At 39.9% G+C, this 22256-nt stretch overlaps 1 protein-coding gene across 4 annotated transcripts in view; it reads right to left on the reverse strand.

Moving 5' to 3' along the window:
- NMD3 (NMD3 ribosome export adaptor) overlaps window positions 1-17855 on the reverse strand; it is a 29375-nt gene extending 11520 nt beyond the window's left edge. The window contains exons 1-11 of one of the 4 annotated variants that reach the window (XM_036350706.1): window positions 17770-17855; window positions 17082-17142; window positions 15863-15997; window positions 13539-13635; window positions 11805-11885; window positions 8860-8988; window positions 8508-8598; window positions 7283-7361; window positions 6505-6601; window positions 4190-4307; window positions 2205-2350 (exon numbers count right to left, since the gene is read on the reverse strand). In XM_036350706.1, the coding sequence (XP_036206599.1) occupies window positions 2205-2350; window positions 4190-4307; window positions 6505-6601; window positions 7283-7361; window positions 8508-8598; window positions 8860-8988; window positions 11805-11885; window positions 13539-13635; window positions 15863-15997; window positions 17082-17125 (1017 nt within the window). In that variant the 5' untranslated portion in view covers window positions 17126-17142; window positions 17770-17855. Of the gene's footprint in view, window positions 1-2204; window positions 2351-4189; window positions 4308-6504; window positions 6602-7282; window positions 7362-8507; window positions 8599-8859; window positions 8989-11804; window positions 11886-13538; window positions 13636-15862; window positions 15998-17081; window positions 17143-17704 lie in introns of all 4 variants that reach the window. The other 3 variants (XM_036350705.1, XM_036350707.1, XM_036350708.1) reach the window with 3 other exon arrangements.
- Between the last annotated feature and the right edge of the window lie 4401 nt (window positions 17856-22256).

A 22256-nucleotide genomic window follows, 5' to 3' on the forward strand; every position in this document is an offset into this window, starting at 1 on the left:
CTATTCTCAAGGGGTTCCCACTGGCAAAATTTGGGGCAATCTGAGGGGAAAGAAGGAAGGAAGAAAGGGAGAGGAGGGAAGAAGGGAGGGAGAAAGGGGAAAAGGAAGGGGAAAAGGAAGGAAGCAAGCAAAGAAAGAAGTCAGGCATGCCGTAACCGGTTTGGCTCAGTGGATAGAGCGTCGGCCTGCAGACTGAAAGGTCCCAGGTTCGATTCCAGTCAAGGGCATGTATCTTGGTTGTGGGCACATCCTCAGTAGGGGGTATGCAGGAGGCAGCTGATCGATGTTGATGTTTCTATCTCATCGATGTTTCTAACTATCCCTCTCCCTTCCTCTCTGTAAAAAATCAATAAAATATATTTAAAAAAAAAAAAAGAAGTCAGGCATGTGGGAAGAGCTCAGGAGATTTACCTCAGTGCAGTGGCGGATGCAATGGCGTGAGCACACTCCGCCTATACAAGCTTCCTCGGCACACCGGGAAGTGGCAGCCCCCGCCTGAGTAAGCCCCCTAGAGCCCCCTAACTTTCCTACCATTGGTTGCCCTAAGGATGGTGTAAACTTCTGATTGGTCCAGAAAGTTATATATGTCCCTGTACTTAAACAATAAAGTTCAGACTGCGTCTTGAACCTGTCTCCGGAGTCGGGCATGCTTCGATAGGACTCCGTCGGCCTCACCCCCGTGGGACCCCCTGCCTCAAGGCAGACCAGCTAATACGGGGGGAAATTATAATATTACAATAGAGAGATCTGGCTATCAGTGAAATAGCCAACCGTTACTTCTTTCTTGATATATCATAGAAAATACACAACATCACCACTCAAAAGTTCTGGCCAAAAATAAATGTAAGCAAGCCTTTAGATCCACTTTCTCAAAGGAATTACTAGAGATTAGTAGCAAGTTAAATGACATCATGAGGAAACAATGAGAGATCCACAAGATAAATGCCCTACTTAGAAAGTTGGTATCATAAAAAAAAGGGGGGGGGGAGAGGGGCTATCACTAAATAAAAGATTTAAGAGGTATAATATTTACATTCCATGTATGATCCCCAAATTGATACTAGTTTAAATAACTTATCAAAGATACTTTAGGATAAATGAGGAAATTTTAAATAATAATGTTTATATGTATGTCTATGGTAAATGGGAACATGGGCCCCTTCCCATGCTCCAACTCCCCTTCCCACCCTGTGGGAAATAGTGAAGGCCATCTGTAAGCAGACTGTGAAACCTTGAGAACCTGACCAGCAACTCAATCTAAGAAAAGCCAAAGAGAAATGGCTTCTAGGTATGAGCCTGGCTTGTAAACAGTTACTGTTTTGAATTCATGCATGTTCCCCGCCCCTTGCATGCCCTGTTTTCTGTACTCTATAAAACCTTGTGTGGTTGCCGAAACCGGTTTGGCTCAGTGGATAGAGCGTCGGCCTGCGGACTGAAAGGTCCCAGGTTCGATTCCGGTCAAGGGCATGTACCTGGGTTGCGGGCACATCCCCAGTAGAAGATGTGCAGGAGGCAGCTGATCGATGTTTCTCTCTCATCGATGTTTCTAACTCTCTATCTCTCTCCCTTCCTCTCTGTAAAAAAATCAATAAATTTAAAAAAAAACAAAAAAAAAAACCTTGTGTGGCAGCAAAACAATAGTACTGGCTGCCCCTTCACCTGCCTGTCCCCCCACCCCATGCGGCCGCTTCAAAAGTATACATGTAAGTCCTAATAAAGACCTGTCTTTCACATCCAATCCTCCAGATTATTTCTTTGGAATCCATAAACAATATGCTGAGGTTTTCTGGAACCTCAGCATTTTGCATAACAGTATGATAACACTTTGATTATGTAGAGAATGTTCCCATGTTTTAGAAATGCAAACTGATGTATTCAGTATTTACTGATAATACAGCTTTCATAAAAGATTAACTTGTTACTTGGTCCTCTTGTACAAAAGTAAAGCAAGAAAATGCTTTTCCATAATAATAAACACTTTTTTAAATGTTTCACATTAAACAAAAAAATAAACTTACCAGATAGTGTAAGCTTGATAATAATCACCACAATGACCATGCTAAAAGCAAACAATATACAAACATGGAGTGCATTTTTAATCTAGTGTGGTGTTAGCTTTATTTGGAAACACATTTTAGAATTACTGAGACCAAAACAATAATTTGAGGGAGAAAAAAAAAAAAGATGTGCAAGATAGTACTTACCTTTTTTGATATCATTCCGGCACCTGCTTTGCGTTTTAGATCTTGGACTATGCTGCATTCCATTACGATAAACTCCTCTAGCTGTTTGGGATGGCATAAACTATTGAAAGGGTGACTCCAGAAAGTGCTCCCATCAATATCTGCCACTAAGAATAAACACAGATATTAAAGAACAAGAGAAATGAAGTGTTTTAAAAGTCAACAAGTGTTACAAGAAGGAACAATTTGGTATGTACGAAGTGGGAAGCATCAGGTCAACAGGAACAACAGGGGCAACTCACTCTCTAGAGCAGCAGTTCTCAGCATGTGGGTTGCCAACCTGTGGTTCGCAACCCCTTTGGGGGTCATACGACCCTTTCACAGGGGTCGCCTAAGACCATCGGAAAACACATATATAATTACATATTGTTTTTGTGATTAATTACTATGCCTTAATTATGTTCAATTTGTAACAATGAAAATACATCCTGCATATCAGATATTTACATTACGATTCATAACAGTAGCAAAATTACAGTTATGAAGTAGCAACGAAAATAATTTTATGGTTGAGGGTCACCACAACATGAGGAACTGTATTAAAGGGTCGTGGCATTAGGAAGGTTGAGAACCACTGCTCTAGAATCACCATTTAATCCTATAAATCAGCCCAAACTGCTCACAGCACAAGAGACTATCAGGTGTCAAACATTATCTTTAAATAGTTATTACCATCACACCACCACAAGGCTAAGTGACTTTAATATAAGGTCAGATCCCATCAGTTGTATAGTTGTTTCATGGGTTGACATTTTATTTAGGAAACATTATCAGTCATCTTAGGCACTTAATTTATGGAAAATTTATGGAAAAGTTTTACCTGACAGATGTTCATCCCAGTATTATAAAATACCTCTGCCTGATGAATTCTATCTAATTAACAAGGATATTAAATGACTTTCGGGAAAATAGCAAAATAAACTCAATTTTTAATAACAGAAAACTTATATTAGAAATAAAAAGTTGCCGAAACCGGTTTGGCTCAGTGGATAGAGCATCGGCCTGCGGACTGAAGGGTCCCGGGTTCGATTCCGGTCAAGGGCATGTACCTGGGTTGCGGGCACATCCCCAGTGGGAGATGTGCAGGAGGCGGCTGATCGATGTTTCTCTCCCATCGATGTTTCTAACTCTCTATCTCTCTCCCTTCCTCTCTGTAAAAAAATCAATAAAATATATTAAAAAAAAAAAAAGAAAAAAGAAAAAGAAATAAAAAGTGAAAAAGATCAAGAAGTAGGAGATGTAAACAAGTCTTGAGGAGACACCTATCAATATGGGATCTTCTTTAAAAAATAGTTTTTATCACGGAAATGTTAAAAATTATGTATAGTAATGATATTAGTTAAAATTCATATTTAAACTAAATGTTCTACTGAATTACAAAAAGTTAACTGTCCTAAACTTTAATTAGTCGCAAAAGTAAAATGAGGTAAATAAGTCAATTTCAGTAAAAATAAATGGCATATGCTCTGGCTGGTTTGGCTCAGTGGATAGAGCGTCAGCCTGCGGACTGAAGGGTCCCGGGTTGGATTCTGGTCAAGGGCACATGCCCAGGTTGCAGGCTCAATCCCCACTAAGGGGCATGCAGGAGACAGCCAATCAATGATTCTCTTTCATCATTGATGTTCCTCTCTCTCTCTCTCTCTCTCTCTCTCTCTCTCCCCCCTCTTCCTCTCTGAAATCAATAAAAATATATTTTTTTAAAATTAAAAAATAAAATAAATAGCATAACACTAGTACATTTTTAAAAGTTCGCAGAATTATTTCTTCAAGTAAAAAATACAAGGTAACTTATCAAAAGCTTTAAAAATTAGTGTTTTGTAAGAAACAATAGTAAAAATGTTAACTAGTTTTTCAGAATATTATTGAAAAATTTGATAAAATTAACAATATAAATTATTACTGCTTGCCAGATAGAATTGTCAAGGAAAACAGTTCTGGAAACTTACCTTGTAGGGTATTGGGATCTATGAGATGGATGGCACTGGTTACGCGAATACACACACAAATCTGGTTCATATTTCCCAGGCTTTGCGCCAGTTTTGGAGACAGACAAACAACATTATCCTAGGCATAAGAACTAACATTTAGAGTGAAGCTAATCCTAAGTAACAGTCTCAAAAAACACTCATCAATGCATACCTGATCCAAGTGCATTTGCTCAAACTAAAACATTAAATTTTTAATTCTGTGTGTCAACAAAGGGCCTAAAAAGGGAATTTTTAGAGAAGCAGAAAATAAGCTATTACCTTCTTAAAATGTGAATATTTGTCTTAATAAAAATGCTTTAATTTTTTTTCAGGACATATTTATCAAGCTATTAAATTTATTTCAAGTTTATTGAAGTGTGAATGCTTATCACTCTATGTTAACATTGTACACTCTAAGCTAAGTATTAAGCACCAGAAGGAGAGTGATTTTTCTAAATCTAACTGTGACTTCTTTCAATCTCCATAAAAAACAAATTTCAGGGGAGCCACATGTTTCTCTCTCATGGCTACATTAATAATATGCCCCAAACAGTAAACCTCTGTGTGTACATTGAAAAATAATACCAGTAATGGGGGTATCTATTTATAAACTGTATTAAAATATAAAAGAATATGGGTTATATTTTAAGCTGCATCTATTCACAATCATAGGTTTTTCCACTAAAAGGACATCTGTGCATCTTTAACAGTACCTATTCCAGTCCTTCCTTTTTAACTTATAGAGTCTCCAAAGATGAATGAAAATACTACTTTACATGGTGTATGCATCCAGTTATCTGTATGAATCACTCAAAGTACTTTATACACAAGGCCTTAAATATGCCCTAACACCTAGATTTATATTTCCCAGGCTCTGCACCAGTAAAATGTTCAGTTTTAAATCAGGGTTTGCAAAATATGCCCCTCAGGCCAAATTTGGCCCACCGCCCACCTTTATAAATAAACTTTTGCTGGAACACATCTTCAGCCACTCATTTACCTATTATCTATGGCTATCTTATGCAACGAGAGTTGAATAATTGCAAAGGAGGCTACATGGCCTAAAAGTTGAAAATATTTACTATCTGGCCCATTACAGAAAAACTTTGCTAACCCTATTTTAAGCCATCATTTCATCCCTGAAATTGCATTACATTATAAATTAGCGATAACAGCTTTAAAGCTTGAAAGTCACAGACCTAGGTACAAATAAATCCTGGCTTCATCATTTTACAGTTATGTAACTTTGGTCAAGTCATCTAATCCCCAGAAGATTCAATTTCCTCATCTTCAAAATGCTAGTATAATTTACCCCGGTTATTATGAAACATAAAGAGGTGAAATATACTCAAGTACTTACATATTAACTTATACAGAATGCTCAGAATAAATTATGGCACTTATTATTATTAGGGATTTAAATATCAACATATAAGATCCTATATTGCGGAGACCTCTAGAGACATAATCCTTAACACACAGCCTTCTGTACAGTAGATCCTCAATAACTATTTGTTGAATTTTAATCCACTTATGTTTTTAGAAGCAAGTTTTTACCTTAGTACAATTAAATGAAATGATAACCTACACATTTTAAGTGTTATTCATATTATGTTTTTAAATCACAAAAATGATTCTATGGTCTCATTTCTACAATACTGCTTATTTTCATCATGCTAAAATCCAATTTGAACATATTCCAAAGTAGTTCACTGATATTTATTTTAATGTCAATCCCTGTATTCAAAGTTTCATAGAACTGTCATGTGCCGAGACCGGTTTGGCTCAGTGGATAGAGCGTCGGCCTGCGGACTGAGGGGTCCCAGGTTCGATTCCGGTCAAGGGCATGTACCTGGGTTGCGGGCACATCCCCAGTGGAGGGTGTGCAGGAGGCAGCTGATCGATGTTTCTCTCTCATCGATGTTTCTAACTCTCTATCTCTCTCCCTTCCTCTCTGTAAAAAATCAATAAAATATATTAAAAAAAAAAAAATTAAAAAAAAAAGAACTGTCATGTGTCCCAAAGGATCACAAATTTTAAGGAATAAGGACATTAAAAAACTGAGACAGGCCTTTTAATTAGTACACTAAAAGAAAGGGTATGCCAATTTTAAGTGTAATTACTTTTTAAAATCTTTTTCACATGGCTTAGTGTGTTAGAAATCATTTATGAAGGAAGTTATTCTAAATTTTTAACCAACCCCAGAAGGAAACCAAAAGCTAATCATTACATATACACCAATTAATTACTTGTACTCTTTTATAGACTCGGATTAATTAAATAAGAAAAAGTACCTTGCATATTGGAACAATTTCCATAGAAAAAGTGCTTTTGTAATTGTATGTGTTACTATGGATATCTTGAGAGATCAGTCTCTGTGAGGCTTTGTATCTATTAAGAGAAAAAATTAATAGTAATGAAAAGACAAATGTCTCACTTATAAGGTCTCGAAATATCAATTTTCATCAAATCCAACCATCACTGTCAAAAGTCCGAAACAGCTTTCTGATGTCGGCTATGGAGAAGCCTAATTTCATCCACTTACATTTCAAACCTTCACCAATATGACCGCACCCTAACTATTTTCAACTTTATCTACTAAAAACCTACAAACATGTCTTAGGCTCAGACCATTCTAATCCATATGCAGTATCTATTAGAAGGTACACTAATATCCATAAGTCTTTGTTCACACTAATCTCACTTTTCAATATAAACTCTACCTTTGAAAATTTCCCATTTTAGGAGTCCTTCCTCCTCCAGGAAGCTTCTCCCCAAAGCTCTCTACCCTTCTTTCTGTTCTCTTATTTAAAGATATTCAATCAATCGTCTGGCACTACAGTGCTTACCACAGGGTGAAGTCTATATCCCCAAAGTGATTCTTATGTGCTCTTAGGGTAATACTTCCCTTAAAGTGACTAAAACAAATAAATGTTCACTAATTGTGTAAGCATTCCTGCTACAATTTTAAATATTTTAGCATAAGAGAGGTTGTTTCAGTCTGAAGCATGGATATGACCTATATCCACTTCCCACTCGTTGGATTTAATCACATTTAGGTTCAGAACATACCTACAGGGAACTGTACATTGAAGAAATTCTACCATCTTCTGAGCGTGCTGCTTTGAAGAATAATAGAAATCCAGTCCATCTTTAAAAAAAAAACCAAAACATGAAAATAATTCTGCAAAATAAGATTTTCCTCTACTAACATGACTATATAACAAATCCTTTAAGAAAAGCTATTTCTAAACCTGCACTTTAGAGACTAGAATAACAATGTACATGTCCACCAACAGCAAGCACTGTTAGCAAGAAATTTAAGAGTGTGCTAAAGAATATTTATATTTTATTAATTAAAGAAATATTCATCCATAATCTAGTTGTATAAGTATGCTACATCAACAGCAAGTGAAAAGAATATGCTCTAAAGAGCCATTATAAAATTATACAAAAAATTTTAAATTCCATCTTTAAGAAATCTAATTATATCATTTGTTTATCACTATTTATTATTACTAAGTGTAGTCTTCTGATTTAATATATTTACACTAATAAAAGAGAAACATGCAAATTGGCATCATTCCGCTATGCCCACCAGCCAATCGGATGAGTATGCAAATTAAACCAACAAAGATGGCTAACGTAGGCACGGAGCAAAGACTGAAGGCTCCGGCCGGACTGAAGACTGATGATTGAAGAGGCTTGGCTTCTCCGCTGCAACAGCAGCGGAGAAGCCAAGCCTCGCTGTGGCCGGACTGAAGGCCTGGGTCCCAGGTGCCGGAGGAAAACCGGTGCCAGCAGCCAGAGGAAGGAAGGCCTATTGTGCGAATCTCCGTGCAACGGGCTTCTAGTCCATAATAAATGCCACTAGGCATACGAAAAACAACAGAATAACTTAGAGGTCTCAAAAATAACTTTCTTCCCATCAAAAACTGATCTCTGCTTAAAACAAATTTCCAATGAATTTTCTATCATAGCACTTGACAATCTATTAATGTAGTTACTGGTTTGCTCATCTGCTAGCTACTTAGTATACATTTAAATTAAAATAGAAAAAAAATTAAAATTCAGTTCCTCTGTTGCACTAGGCACATTTCAAGTATCCAATAGTCACATATGGCTACTGGCTACATACTGACAGTCCAGATAAAGAACTAAGATTTTTTTTTCTTCCTAACAGAAAGTTCTTTTTAACAGTACTATTTTAGATATTATCAGTAAAAATAAAAGAGTCCTTAGGTTAGCTGAAATAAAATTCTGACATCATTTCAAATGATTTTACATTTTAACTCACCATGAATTTCTTTGATACGAAGTGTATTCTGATGCATTCCATATTTCAAAATTAACTGTTCCAGATAGTAGAAAGTTTTTTTGTGCAAAGTCTAAACATAAATGCATTATTAAATTAATAGATGAAATGCAAAAAAAGAGCTATATATAGATATAGCACACTGATTTTAAAACTAAAATAATTTTTAAAGATTATCTAAAATGCAATAGTGATCTATTTCTAAAGGTGATGCTCCAGGGACTAGCCCTGGTGCATAAAGGATTTGGAAAAAAGGGGAAAAGGAGGTTTTACTAGCTCTTTGTAACTGACGAAGATATACAAACTGGAGGATTCACTCATCATCTTTCATTACCTTTTGCCTAACTTGAACCACAGCCTTCCAGAAATCCTTAGCTTCTACTCTATGGCAATCTCCACACATCTGGGGCTGAACAACATAATCCACCACGAATACTTGCTGAAGGATAGCACCATTCATCACCTGATTTAAAAAAAAACACAAAACAATCATACTCCTTCATCCTTTCCTTTTGTTTAATAACAAATCATTTTCTTAAAAGAGGGCACTTTTAATATGTAACTCAAAATTTTTTCCCATTAATGCTTTGAGAATATCAACAATCACTTTAAGTCATACAAATAAGCTATACTATTTCAAGAAAGATATACAGGTTTAGTTTGTAGTATTTATTACTATATTAACATTTCAAATTTACCTTCAGTTGAAATGGTTGAGAATTTTTTTTACAGAATTTTATATCTATACTAGAGGCCCAGTGCATGAAATTAGTGCACTGGCAGGGTCCCTCCCTTTCCCCAGCCAACCCCACCCCCTGATCAAACTTCCAGAGGAACTCCCGGTCGAGGGGACAATTTGCATACTATGCTTTTATTATATAGGACAGCCTATATAATAAAAAGCTAATATGCAAATCACCCGAACATCAGAACGACCAGTCGCTATGATGCGCACTGACCACCAGGGGGCAGATGCTCAATGCAGGAGCTGTCCCCTAGTGGTCAGTGTGTTCCCACAGAGCCGGGCTCACAGCTGGCGAGGGCAGCGGCAGTGGTGGGAGCCTCTCCCGCCTCCGCGGCAGCACTAAGGACATCCCCCAAGGGCTCCTGGGCTGCAAGAGGGTGCAGGCTGGGCTGAGGGATCCCCCAGAGTGCACAAATTTCATGCACCAGGCCTCTAGTATTTGCATATCTACTTATATAAAAACCCTGGGTGTAACATCACGGCCAGAACCGTGACCAACCAGAAGGAAGTCAATCCTGCAGGGGTTGTCTTGGAAACACAACTGCACCCTCCCCCCGAGCTGTTTCCCGGAGCTATTCCCTGTAAGGGTGGGGTTTGAGGCAGGAACCCGCCCTCGGAGTGTGGAGGCATATCTTTATAAAGTGTGCCGCACCACCACGGCCAACGGTGAACCTGAGTGGGGGCAGCTGAAAGGCTTAGAAAAGACAGACAAGAGAATGAAATCTGGGTCTCGGTGGGACACTGCTTCTCTGAGAGACAGCGACCATGCCCACAGCCGTGTCTTTATTTTATAGCAGATGCCACGAGGCAAAGTAAGGGCATGACCAAGATGTTTACAACATTCTCCTGGGTTTCAATCCTACTCAACTACATGCACCTGAACTCTATCAAGCCTACATCACTCAGGCACGTGGGGCCACGTGTTCAGACCATAGGTTCAAGCTTACAACTACAGCTGTTGGCTATAATTGTGCTAGGAGGACCCTGCCCTCCAAGCTGGGACTTGCATGTGGCAATGAGAGGACTGTGCCCTCTCATCAGTCCAAGGCTTGAACCTGTCCAAAACACTGTAGCGGCTCCCCACAATAAAGTTTTAATACATTATATTAGAGGTTGTGGTAGTACTGTTTTACCCACACCGTCTACAGGAATTGCTGCAAATTTACTTCTCGGTGGAAGAAACTTTCATTCCCAATATAAATGACCAATTCAAGCACTCTGAAAGTGTTTTCACTCTTAATGTGTTATACAGGGAGATATTAGAATAAGTTTAATCAATTTATCAGTCACTGTTTGCATCACTGTTGTTTTTATATCATGTTTTTGTTGTTTTCATATCATGTTTTTGTTGTTTTCATATCATGTTTTTGTCGTTTTTATATCATGCCTCTGTTGTTGTTATATCCTTTTGTTACTGTTTATTTATTAATTTATGTATTATTTTCATATGCATTTTACTAATTTCCTTTCATTTCTCACACTTCTATTATAGAGAAAGGGCAAATGGCAATATTAAAATATCCCCGCTAATTAATTCCCTTTTTAAAAAATATATGTATTTTATTGTTTTTTTACAGAGAGGAAGGGAGAGGGATAGAGAGTTAGAAACATCGATGAGAGAGAAACATCGATCAGTTGCCTCCTGCACACTCCCCACTAGAGATGTGCCTGCAATTAAGGTACATCCCCTTGACTGGAATCAAACCCAGGATCCTTGAGTCTGCAGGCTGACGCTCTATCCACCAAGCCAAACCGGTTTCAGCTTCAATCTTTTTCCTAATAAAAATAACTTTGAGCCCAGCCAGATGGCTGAGCATCAACCTATGAGCCAGGAGGTCACAGTTCAATTTCTGGTCAGGACATATGCCCAGGTTGCCAACTTGGTCCCCAGTGTGGGGGTGAGTACAGGAGGCAGCCGAACAATAGTTCTCTCATCACTGATGTTTCTTTCTCCCTCTCCATTCCTCTCTGAAATCAATAAAAATATATTTTAAAAAGTAATAAAATAATAAACAAATAAATAACTTTGAAAAGATTACCTTATGGGCCCAAGTTGGGGTATTAAGCAAACCAAATAAACTGAGCAGTTAACACAAAAATAAGATTATCTTAGCCCATTAATCATAAGCAATGGTTGCTATTATTAGTGACCCAATCCTCTATGCCAGTGGTTCTCAACCTTCTGGCCCTTTAAATACAGTTCCTCATGTTGTGACCCCCAACCATAAAATTATTTTCGTTGCTACTTCATAACTGTAATGTTGCTACTGTTATGAATCGTTATGTAAATATCTGATATGCAGAATGGTCTTAGGCAACCCCTGTGAAAGGGTCGTTCAACCGCCAAAGGGGTCGCGACCCACAGGTTGAGAACTGCTGCTCTGATTCAAATGATTCAAAAGAAAACAAAAGTTTAAATTAAGAGTGTATTCATGTCCTTTTAAGCTGTTCAAGTCATAAAGTAACTTACCAATAGCCCCTTCATTTTGACTACCTATATTTTAACCATGCTGAGAAAATTATGCACAGCTTACCTCTTTCTGAACAGTTAGTTTAACTTTAAGTCTCTTAGAATGGGGCTCAGTCCAAACAAAGCCTGCATCTACAAGCCGAACCTTCAATAAAACACAAACAGAACAAAACATAAATTACCATGAGGAGAAAAATATGAAAGAACAGTTCATTAACAAATAAATTTCATAAGCTGTTAAAGAAATCTGTAATTAGCATCACTACCCAACCTAACCAGTAAAAAATAAAAATTTATCGTGAAAGGTATGGCAACAAAAACAGCAAATAAAAGGACCATCTGCCCTGGCCAGTGTGCTTAGTGGTTAGAGTGTCAGCCCTCACACTGAAGGGTCACAGGTTCAATTCCCAGTCAAGGGAACATACCTTGACTGTAGGCTCAGTTCCCAGCACCAATCAGGGCACATGCAGGAGGCAATCAATCAATGTGTCTCTCTCACATGGATGTTTCTCTCTCTGTGTCTCTCCCCCTCCTATCCACTCTCTCTAAAAATTAATGGAAAATCATCCTTAGGTGAAGATTAACAAAAAATAAATAAATAAAATAAAGAATGAACATTCATTAGAGGGCTTTTCATGCACTGAACACCGAATCCACAATGATAATACACTACTAAATACACTGCTAAATAAGCAGGATCAGCAGAGACCAAGAACAGTTTGCTATGTGAGAAACTGAACGTAGACCAATATTGCTAAAATGGGTATTTTAAAGAAGGAGGTGATTGAACGAGAGGCAGTTTCAATAATTTGGAAGTTGTAGGTGAGCTGAACTGAGAGATGCTGAAAATAACAGAAAAAGATCCAAGAGCTATTCAGTAGATAAAATCTATAGGATTTAATTACTAGATATGGAAGGAAAAAAAGAGCATTCTAGAATAATGCTCAAGTATCCAGCTTGGGCATCTAGATAAAGCTATTTTTCTGACACAAAAAATCAGATTTAATAGGGAGAAGATGCTACATTTGGTTTCTGACATTTGAGTTTAAGAGGATTTATCTATGAGATGTTCAAGTGAAGCTGTTCAGTAGATAAGACATTTAGTCTGGAGCTCTATGGAGAAATCTGAGCTCTAGACAACATATTTGGGAGATATCGGTGGCAGGTGATAATTTAATCAAGTCCTGGCTGGTGAGAGCTAGATTAGCTAGTATAGCTGCAGCAATACAGAATATATTGAGGTTTTACTGTACACAAAAAACTGACTCCAAAAATAAAGGAGACAAGTCAGAAAATAGAAAATAAATTTTAAAAAAACCTATTAACAAACCCTCAGTAAAATTCAAGAACAGAATGCATCAAGACTGAAGCTTAAAAATATTACTACTGGGGGGAAAAATCAATACAAAGACAGGAAGATAAAGTAAAGAAAACTGCCAAGAACACAGGGAAAAAAAGACAAAACAGTACAACATAAAGATTTAAAGGAATACAAAAGGAAAAAGACAAAGTTTAGCAATGGTTTTATACAAATATTTCCCAAGAAATTAATTGCATGTAAGAGGTTCTCCATAAATAATGAATGACAAATTTGATTGTATATTAAGTCTTTCAAAGCAGGAAGATTTTCACTTTCATAAAAAGAATATATGTAACTTTAAAAATGAAACATTTGTGGTAGAGTACTTACCAACAGTATCATTTAATAGTTACTTTTGAAAAACCTACTTACACAAGGATTTTCCAAAAATGAGATATTAAAAAGGTATTATTACAAAAAGGTAGCTATTTGACCTACCTTACTCAGAGGGGCTTTGATTTTTTTCAAACACAAAGCAAGAAGTTCCCTGGATTCTAATGCACATTGTATCCAAGTTCCTGGTGGCTGGAAATATCTGAAAGAGAAGATAATATACTGAAACCCAGCCTTTCTCAAGGAAAAACAAAAAATTTCCATCAATATGCAGATATAATACTGATTATTAACAGATATAATAACCCAGGGCTGATCTGAAGCACTTATCCCAAATATACTTTAATAGTTCTAGAAAACTTCCAATTAGAAGGGTAGCTTTAGTTAAAAAGGTAAAACTCTGGGTATTTGCAAAAGATAATCTAAAATAATCTATTAAAGAGGTCTTATTCTTCAAACACCAGTAAGAGTTCCAGTGAGGATGACAAAATGATCAAAAGTTCCAAGAATCTCAAAATGGCCTTAAAATGATTTGTAGCCCTAACCGGTTTGGCTCAACGGATAGAGCATTGGCCTACGGACTGAAGGGTCCCAGGTTCGATTCCAGTCAAGAACATGTACCTTGGTTGCAGGCACATTCCCAGTAGGGAGTGTACAGGAGGCAGCTGATCAATGTTTCTCTCTCATCGATGTTTCTAACTCTCTATCCCTCTCCCTTCCTCTCTGTAAAAAATCAATAAAATATATATTAAATAAATAAATAAATAGATTTGCAATGTACTTGTATAATGTTAGGGAACTGCTTATTTCTCACACTAAAAAGGTAAATTAGTACCACATACTATGTACCAATATAGTTCAGACTATCATCTATTTCAAGTCCCTTTCCAAATTTTAACTGTAAAACTCAAGTTTTAAAATCTTTCATAAAACCTAAGTTAAAATTAAAATCCCTTATGCATGTGCTTTAAGTTTTTTAGCCCAGCCCACCCAGGACTTACAACCATGCCCAGCACATATTAAGTGCTCAATAAATGCTCGTTAAATTAATGTGCTATGCAAATACTTTTTTTGCTACACTTTTAAAGATTCATTCAAAAATGTTATACAGGTCCCTTTGTTGTAAGCATGTTTTCAGTTAGAAAGGGCTTCATATATCTATACATATAAAAGCCTAAGCGACCAGTCAACTGTTCGCTATGACACGCACTGACAACCAGGGGGTAGACGCTCCGACCGGTAGGTTAGCTTGCTGCTGGGGTCCGGCTGAAAGCTAACCTGATCGTGCACCGGTAGGGTCCCTCAGCCTGGCCTGTGCCCTCTCGCAATCTGGGACCCCTCGGGGATTTCGGAGAGCCACAGGCCAGCCCTAGGGACCTCACCGCCACCAGTGCTCATGCACCGGGCCTCTAGTCATCTAATAAAGCTCCTTCATTCTGATGAAGAAATTAAGGCTTAGAGTGATTCATTGGCCAAGAGTTTCAAAAAGCTAGTTTGTGAGAAACCCAAGGCAACTAGGTATCCTGATTCTTTGTCCAGTGCTTTTCTCATTCCACCATTCTTTTAAGAATAGCAAATATTTATCATACATTTAGCCTCACACTTGCAAAGCTTGCAAACTGTAAACCCCGAGACAGCACAAACTTTCATGTATTTATATATGTACACATTTTAAGTATTTTGCTTGGGAGTTACATTTTTCAAATTCTCAAAGATTTGTAACCCCTCCCCTCCAAAAAAGTTAAGAACTACTATAATCCTAATCCATTTGGAAAATCAAAGGCATATAATTTTTACGAACAGTCTCATTGGGCAGGTTTGTGTTACTCAATGGCCTACTAGATAGATATACGTGGTTTATGGCAACAACTAAAGTGAATAAGAAGGAATATGAACATTAATTTTCAGGTGTTCAGCCTTCAAATCCAGTTTCATTTCAGACCATTCCAGATATGATTTACTGAGCTTTTTCCCCCATCAACTAGTCATTTTAGATACATGGGAACATTTATAGATGTAATTTTTAAAACACATTGCTAAATTACTAAAAATATAAGGTGCTTTTTTAGCTTCTAGTGACTAAGAGGGGAAAAACTACCATGATAATAATAGTATGTCCTTAAACTGTTCACACCCTTACAAACATCAACTCGTTATATATTAAGTGTATACATCAAACCCACTAATCTCTGAACATAAAAATAACAAATTTATATACCTTTACACATCTTTACCAGATTAGCAGGGAAAACTAAGAAGTACACTATAAAATTGCAAATTCTAAAATTTTTGGCAACACTGACATAAATAAAAATTAATTCTCAATTACATGCACTCTATTCATGTACCTCGGTAATCCTAGCACATCCTGGTTGCTCTCCTATATATAAATCTCAGCCCTAAGTAGGATGAATGGTATCGCACCATACCTTTGGCATTGTTTGCAGAAAGATACAGAGACCTGTTTCGGGATGCCTTGGCTGATGTCTACTTTACTTCGCAGACAGGCCACACAAATGTTGGCTGGATTTGGACTAATTACAACACCACATTCGCAGCACAAGCTTAAATAAAGAAAGCATAAAGTTTACAAATGGGATTTCACAAATGCACTGGTTACGTTTTGAAAACTATCAAACAAATAAACAAAAGCCTTCAAGTTAGGCCCATAATATTTCTGCCCTAAAAGCAGCAAATAAGAAAAAAAAAAGCCATCTTCAAAGAGGCAATAAACGTTGGCCTGCGGACTGAAAGGTCCCAGGTTCGATTCTGGTCAAGGGCATGTACCTTGGTTACGGGCACATCCCCAGTAGGAGGTGTGCAGGAGGCAGCTGATCAATGTTTCTAACTATCTCTCTCCTTTCCTCTCTGTAAAAAATCAATAAAAAAAATACACACACACACACACACACACAGAGGCAATAAAGAACAACCTGGAATACTGAGGTTAAAAAAAAAAAATCAAGGATGGCCAAAATTCCAAAAAGCCTCAAAATATATCCAAAGGGTATAGAGTCTGAATTATGTCTAACGTCCTCGGATAGCATCATAGTCCAAAGACATTTTTTTTAAAGCTTCGGCATAGCACAGGGACTGCCGAAATGTAAACATTTACCCAGAGCAGAAAATTTTTACAGGCTGCAAAGAGCAGCAAGTCTAGTGAGTCCATGTAACTGATGAGAGTGTCGGGGTCCTGGATGCACTGGGCGCAGAACATGTTTAAGAATCACTGGTGACGCCCTAAACGGTTTGGCTCAGTGGATAGAGCGTCGGCCTGCGGACTGAAGGGTCCCAGGTTCAATTCCAGTCAAGGGCATGTACCTCGGTTGCAGGCACATCTCCAGTGAGGAGTGTGCAGGAGGCAGCTGATCGATGTTTCTCTCTCATCGATGTTTCTAACTCTCTATTCCTCTCCCTTCCTCTCTGTAAAAAAATCAATAAAATATATTTTAAAAAAAAAAAAAGGAATCACTGACAATGTCCCAAAGAAATGTCCTGTAACCTGTGATGCCATGTTTGCAGGCACACGTGACTACTGAGCACTTGAAAAGTAGCTCAGCACGAAAAAACAGCGTTTCTCACAGTAAGTTTCAGACTCACGTTAACATCGTTACATTTAAGGGGATGGAGGAACGGGGCGCGACTCACATGTGTCCGGGGGTGCGCTCGGCGGAGTCCTCCAGGTACTCCATGGCGCTGGTGCCCGATCCTAAAAAGAAAGAGCACATCGTGGCACCTGTCACTGGTCCTGCACTTCTTCACACACACCTTCCTCCTGCCTCTCTGATAAGGCAGCCAAGCCCGTAAAGCAGCAAGAAAAACCAATTCTACTTGGTAACTCTGAAAGCACTTCTTTAATATGAAAACCAAGGAATTCCGGAGTCGCCCGTCTGCGAGACCCTCTCGGGCCCCTCAACGCGGCCGCGGACCCGACGTGTCACCTGGGCGCCCACGCCAGCGGCCCGGGCCGCTCCGGGCACCCCCCCCCCCCCCCGCCTCGGACCCCAGCCGCAGGAGCCACCGGGCGGTGTCACTGCGCCGCGGGCCACCCTCCCGGACCCGCAGGAATCCCCGGGCGGTGTCACTGCGCCGCGGGCCACCCACGCCCCCGGACCCCGCACCCCGCATCCGCCGCTGAGACCTCGGATGAAGACCCGCAGCGAACACGCGGCGCGCACGCGGCCAGAGGCCGGCCGAGCCCGGGGGGTGCGCCCCACTCTCGCCCCGGAGACCGCGCCACAAAAGCCTGGGACTCGGCTCCCAGAACCTACTTAGTTCCTACGGGCAGGACCCAAACGTCTCAAAAGCCGCAACAGAACTATGACCCGTCACCCACCCCAACGGCCACCGCGAACCGCCCGGTACAGGGAAGATCTCGCGACAGAAGGATCCAATTCTCGCGGCCGAGAGTTGAGAGTTAAAGGGCTGGTGTGGGCGGAGAAAGGGGCGGGCACAGGCGAACAGCGGGGCGGGGCGAGGGGCGGAGAAAGGGGCGGGCACAGGCGAGCAGCGGGGCGGGGCGAGGGGCGGGGCGAGGCGAGGGGCGGGGCAGCTGCGAGGATCCTGGAGGAAAGGCGGGGTTGCACCATCCAAAGCTGCTTGAGACTTAGCCCTACTTTCCAACTCTCCTGTTGGGGTATCTTCCTTACTGATTTTCTCGGGCCCCAGTTAACTCCAACCCAACCTCGCCCACTTTTCAGATATCCGGATTGGGAGCTTGCTTCTTGGTGAAATAATTATATAAAAGCTATCTGTAAACAGTGTCACATTACACAAAGGAATTAAACTCCATGGAGGAGTGCCTTTGTTTATTGTGTTCACCACCATAAGCCTAATGCCTGCCTCATCCTAAATGCTCAAATGGATATTTGTTGAACAGATGAAAGGAACAATGTAAGGCATAATTATTTGAGAAGTCTATGCTGTTTTTAGGCCACTGTAATTATGAGAATACACTTCCTAAGAGTCCACTTAATGTTTCCTTATAACTTTATTCCTTGAGCATAGAGCAGAACAGACCATGTCTATCCACTCTTTCCCATGACAGAGTTTCAAATATTTGAAGAGCACATTCATATTTTTTCCCAAGTGTTCTCACCCAAATTTCAAGGGAAAAGCAAGATCATCTTACAGCAGATAATCAAAGAAGTTCTCTCGTCATTTCTTGCCCAGGGTACTTAAGAAGTCTCCAATTCATTATTTTTTTTTTCCAGACTCCAATCCATCCTTCTAAAATGCAAATCTGATTTTGTCACACTTCCCTGCTGTTAGTCCTCCAGTGGTCTCTGATCACCTCCTGAATTATTTCCAATTTTCTGCGTAGAAAGACCTTTCAGGATCTGACCCTGACAAATCCTGTCACATTTCTAAGCACACAGCCCACAAGAAGCTCCTCGCAAGAACTGGTCTACCTTGGTTTATGCCTGGGACACTCCACCTTAAAGATTAAGCTCGAGCATCCTATGTTCGTTTCCTATTGCTGCCATAACAAATATCACAAATTTTGTGGCTTAAAACAACACAATTTTATTATCTTACAGTTCTGGAGACTATAGATCTAAAAATAGATGCTCCTCCTCCTTTACATATGGTTGTATAACATCTTGATAGGTGGTATATGCCTCTATAGCAGTGCTGGCAACATTAAATTGGATAATACAGGTTCTTTTCTGCATGTTCCATGGGCTCAAACTACCGGAGAGCAGTTTGAGCCCTTCGTTATTCACTGAACCTAACAAAATGCCTGGCACAAAACACACCCTCAGTGTATCCTGGCAAATAAATTATCCATTTGATAAAAACTCACAAGAGACAGTGTTCTTCTTATTTATTTTTTTCATTCACATTGTCATTTCCCTTAAGTCAAATACCACTAGAAAGACTACTAGTTAGACAGATTGTGTTTATTATTCATTGAAGTAAGTGCAAACAGACCATGAGTAATCCTGGAGTGTTTTAGTAAGAGGCTGGTAGGAAAAAAATTATCATAGGTTTGGCAGGGTGACTTAGAGAAAGTCTAAGAAAGCAAGAATTTGCTGTGGATTAGATGTAGTCAGAAAGCAGGGACAATTTCTATTATTGGAAATCTCAATAAATCTTGTGAATAGGAAGAGAGGCAAAAGAATAAAGCTGCAATTGGTAAAGAAGTAGCAGTTACTCCTTTCGGCCAAAAGAGGGAGTAAGTGTCTGGAATTGTGTGAGTAGCACAGAGAGCTGGTATTTACTTATGCTCAGACAAAATTATGCAGTGGCTTTGCTTTGTCTTGTTTTATCATGGTCTCAGAGTAACCTTATCTGAGGTTGGTACTCTATGACATTTTTTATGCCCAACAGGAGAGTAACGTGGTCTACCTGTGAGTTTAGGCCAGCCTCTGAATGTCCAAGGCAGCTCTTTTTTTCTTTCTCAACATACTCAATACCCTATTTGATGTGGCACCAAGAGCCACAGTGCCAGGTTTGTTAGGCACTGGATGTACAACAGGGAACAACACAGACTTGGTCCCTGCCATCATGGAGCTTACATTTTACAGGTGAGGCTGATATTCCAAAAGACTGGGTACTTTGCTGAGAGTTCTGCAGCAAGTGAGTGCAGGACCAGGAGCTGAACTATAGTTTGTCTATCTCTGTACCTGGCACCGCCCGCGTCCCCGCCACCCACGCCTGATTCCCCGTTTGCCATTGGGTGATTGAAGGCTGTTGGCTGGGGGGAGGGACTGAGAGGTTGGCCATTCCGCCCGCTCGCTGGCCCCGTCCCCACCATGGGTTGTCCTCGGTGTATGGGGCAGGTGGTAAGGTGGGGGCCTTGGCCTGGCACCACCCAAGATACTAGTCTGGTTCCCTATTCGCCATCGGACGATCGGAGCCTGACGGCCAGGGAAAGGGACTGAGAGGTGGTCAGTGCACCTCATAGTGACTGGTTGAGTGGTCGTTCTGCTGTTAGGGTCAATTTGCGCATTACCCTTTTGTTATATAGGACTAGAGGCCCGGTACACAAAATTCGTGCAAGGGGGAGGGGAGTGTCCCTCAGGCCAGCCTGCACCCTCTCAAATCTGGGACCCCTAGGGGGATGTCCGACTGCCAGTTTAGGCCTGATCCCTGTGGGGGCGACCATCTTGTGCGATGGTGTGATGGTCAATTTGCATATTACCTCTTTATTATATAGGATAGAGGCTCAGTGCACTGGTGGGGACCAGCCAGCCCTGCCTTGATGGGGGCCCCGGATTTGGGTAGGGGTCCCCGCTGGGGGCGGGGCAGGCGAGGGTGAGGGGCTGCAGTCGTTCTGGTCTCTGGTCATTCTGGTCATCCTGCCATTTCGGTCACTGGGCTTTTATTAAGTAGGATTCTTGAAATGACAAAATTAAAGAGCTGGAGAATGGATTAATGGTTGCCACAAATGAAGAAAGAGGCAAAGGGCAGGAAAGAATTCAGTGTAGCTATACAAAAGCAACATGAAGGATCCTAGTGATGATGGAAATGTTCTGTATTTTGACTGTATCCATGTCAATATCCCAGTGTGGTCTTGTATTATTGCTGTAAAAGATGTTGTCTTTGGCGGGGAACAGGTTAAAGCATTCAGGAACCTCTCTGTTTTGTCTCTTACAATGGTATGTGAATCTACAATTATCAAAAACTTTTTAAAAGTTTGATTTTTTCAGATGTAGGGTAAAGTTTCCTGTTTAAGGAAAGCAACTCCCTGGTTTTATCTTTTGTAATTTTTTTCACAAGGCTTTAACACTTTGGTCTTCATCCTTGGTTGGCTGGTTAACCCCATCCACATTACACTTCTCCCCAGCCTCCTCGGCAGCAGGTTAAAATGGGAAGTATATTGGGCAATCTTCCAGGAAAACTTTAGCTTTCTGAACAAAAGGGCACAGACTAGGTGGGTTTGCCATTTTGCTCTCACTCTTTGCTCCTTTGCCTTTTGCCTGCTTTCTGTCTGGAATGCAAATGTGATACATGGAGGTACAGCAGCCACCTCCTGACTATAGGCAACAAGCAATAAAGGCAAATGCCATTGTGATGATGTCACAGAGAGCTAGAAAGAGCCATCCACTTCAGAGTTCTACCTATTTAAGGAGAAAAAAAGCCACTTTATTGGTTTAAGCCACTGTTGGCCAGGTTTTCTATTAGTTGTAACACATTTCTAATGGACTCCTCACTCACAGGAGATTCTCGGCAAGGCTGATAAACGTTGCCTATCAATAAAACTATCTATTGCAAGGATGAAAAGCATGATAACTACTTAGTATTCTTTGTGTGTTTCAGGAACCAAATTGCTGTCTTTTCCTTTCCTCTTTCTCTACAGTATTTTGTGTCTCATTCCCCTCAGCTTGGCCTGAATGTGTATTATAATCAGTCTCTCGCTCTCCTAATTGAATTGGGCTTTTGTTGTAGCCAGCTCAGAATTTTTTAAAGGTCTTCCTAAACCATTCCAGCCCTGGGCAGTCGCTCCCTTTTTCGACCTCACAGTACTTAGTGTCTGCACCTCCGAATTGCAATTCATCATGCACTGCCCTGTGACATTTCTCTTACAGCTGTCACAGAATAATCGATGTGTAGTGCTGGAGGGGACATTAAAGATCATCTTCTCCAGCCACCTCAATGCATGTGAATTGTAACTTAACTCCTGGATTTTTCTTATCTCTTCATGGGTTTACAGTTTATCATCCCAACTAGATTTTAAGGTCTTAGAGCAGTGGTTCTCTTCCTAATGCCGCGACCCTTTAATACAGTTCCTCACGTTGTGGTGACCACCAACCATAAAATTATTTTCGTTGCTACTTCATAAATGTAATATTGCTACTGTTATGAATCATAATGTAA

Source organism: Myotis myotis, unplaced genomic scaffold (genome assembly GCF_014108235.1).
Source record: "Myotis myotis isolate mMyoMyo1 unplaced genomic scaffold, mMyoMyo1.p scaffold_m19_p_2, whole genome shotgun sequence".
NCBI lineage: Eukaryota > Metazoa > Chordata > Mammalia > Chiroptera > Vespertilionidae > Myotis > Myotis myotis.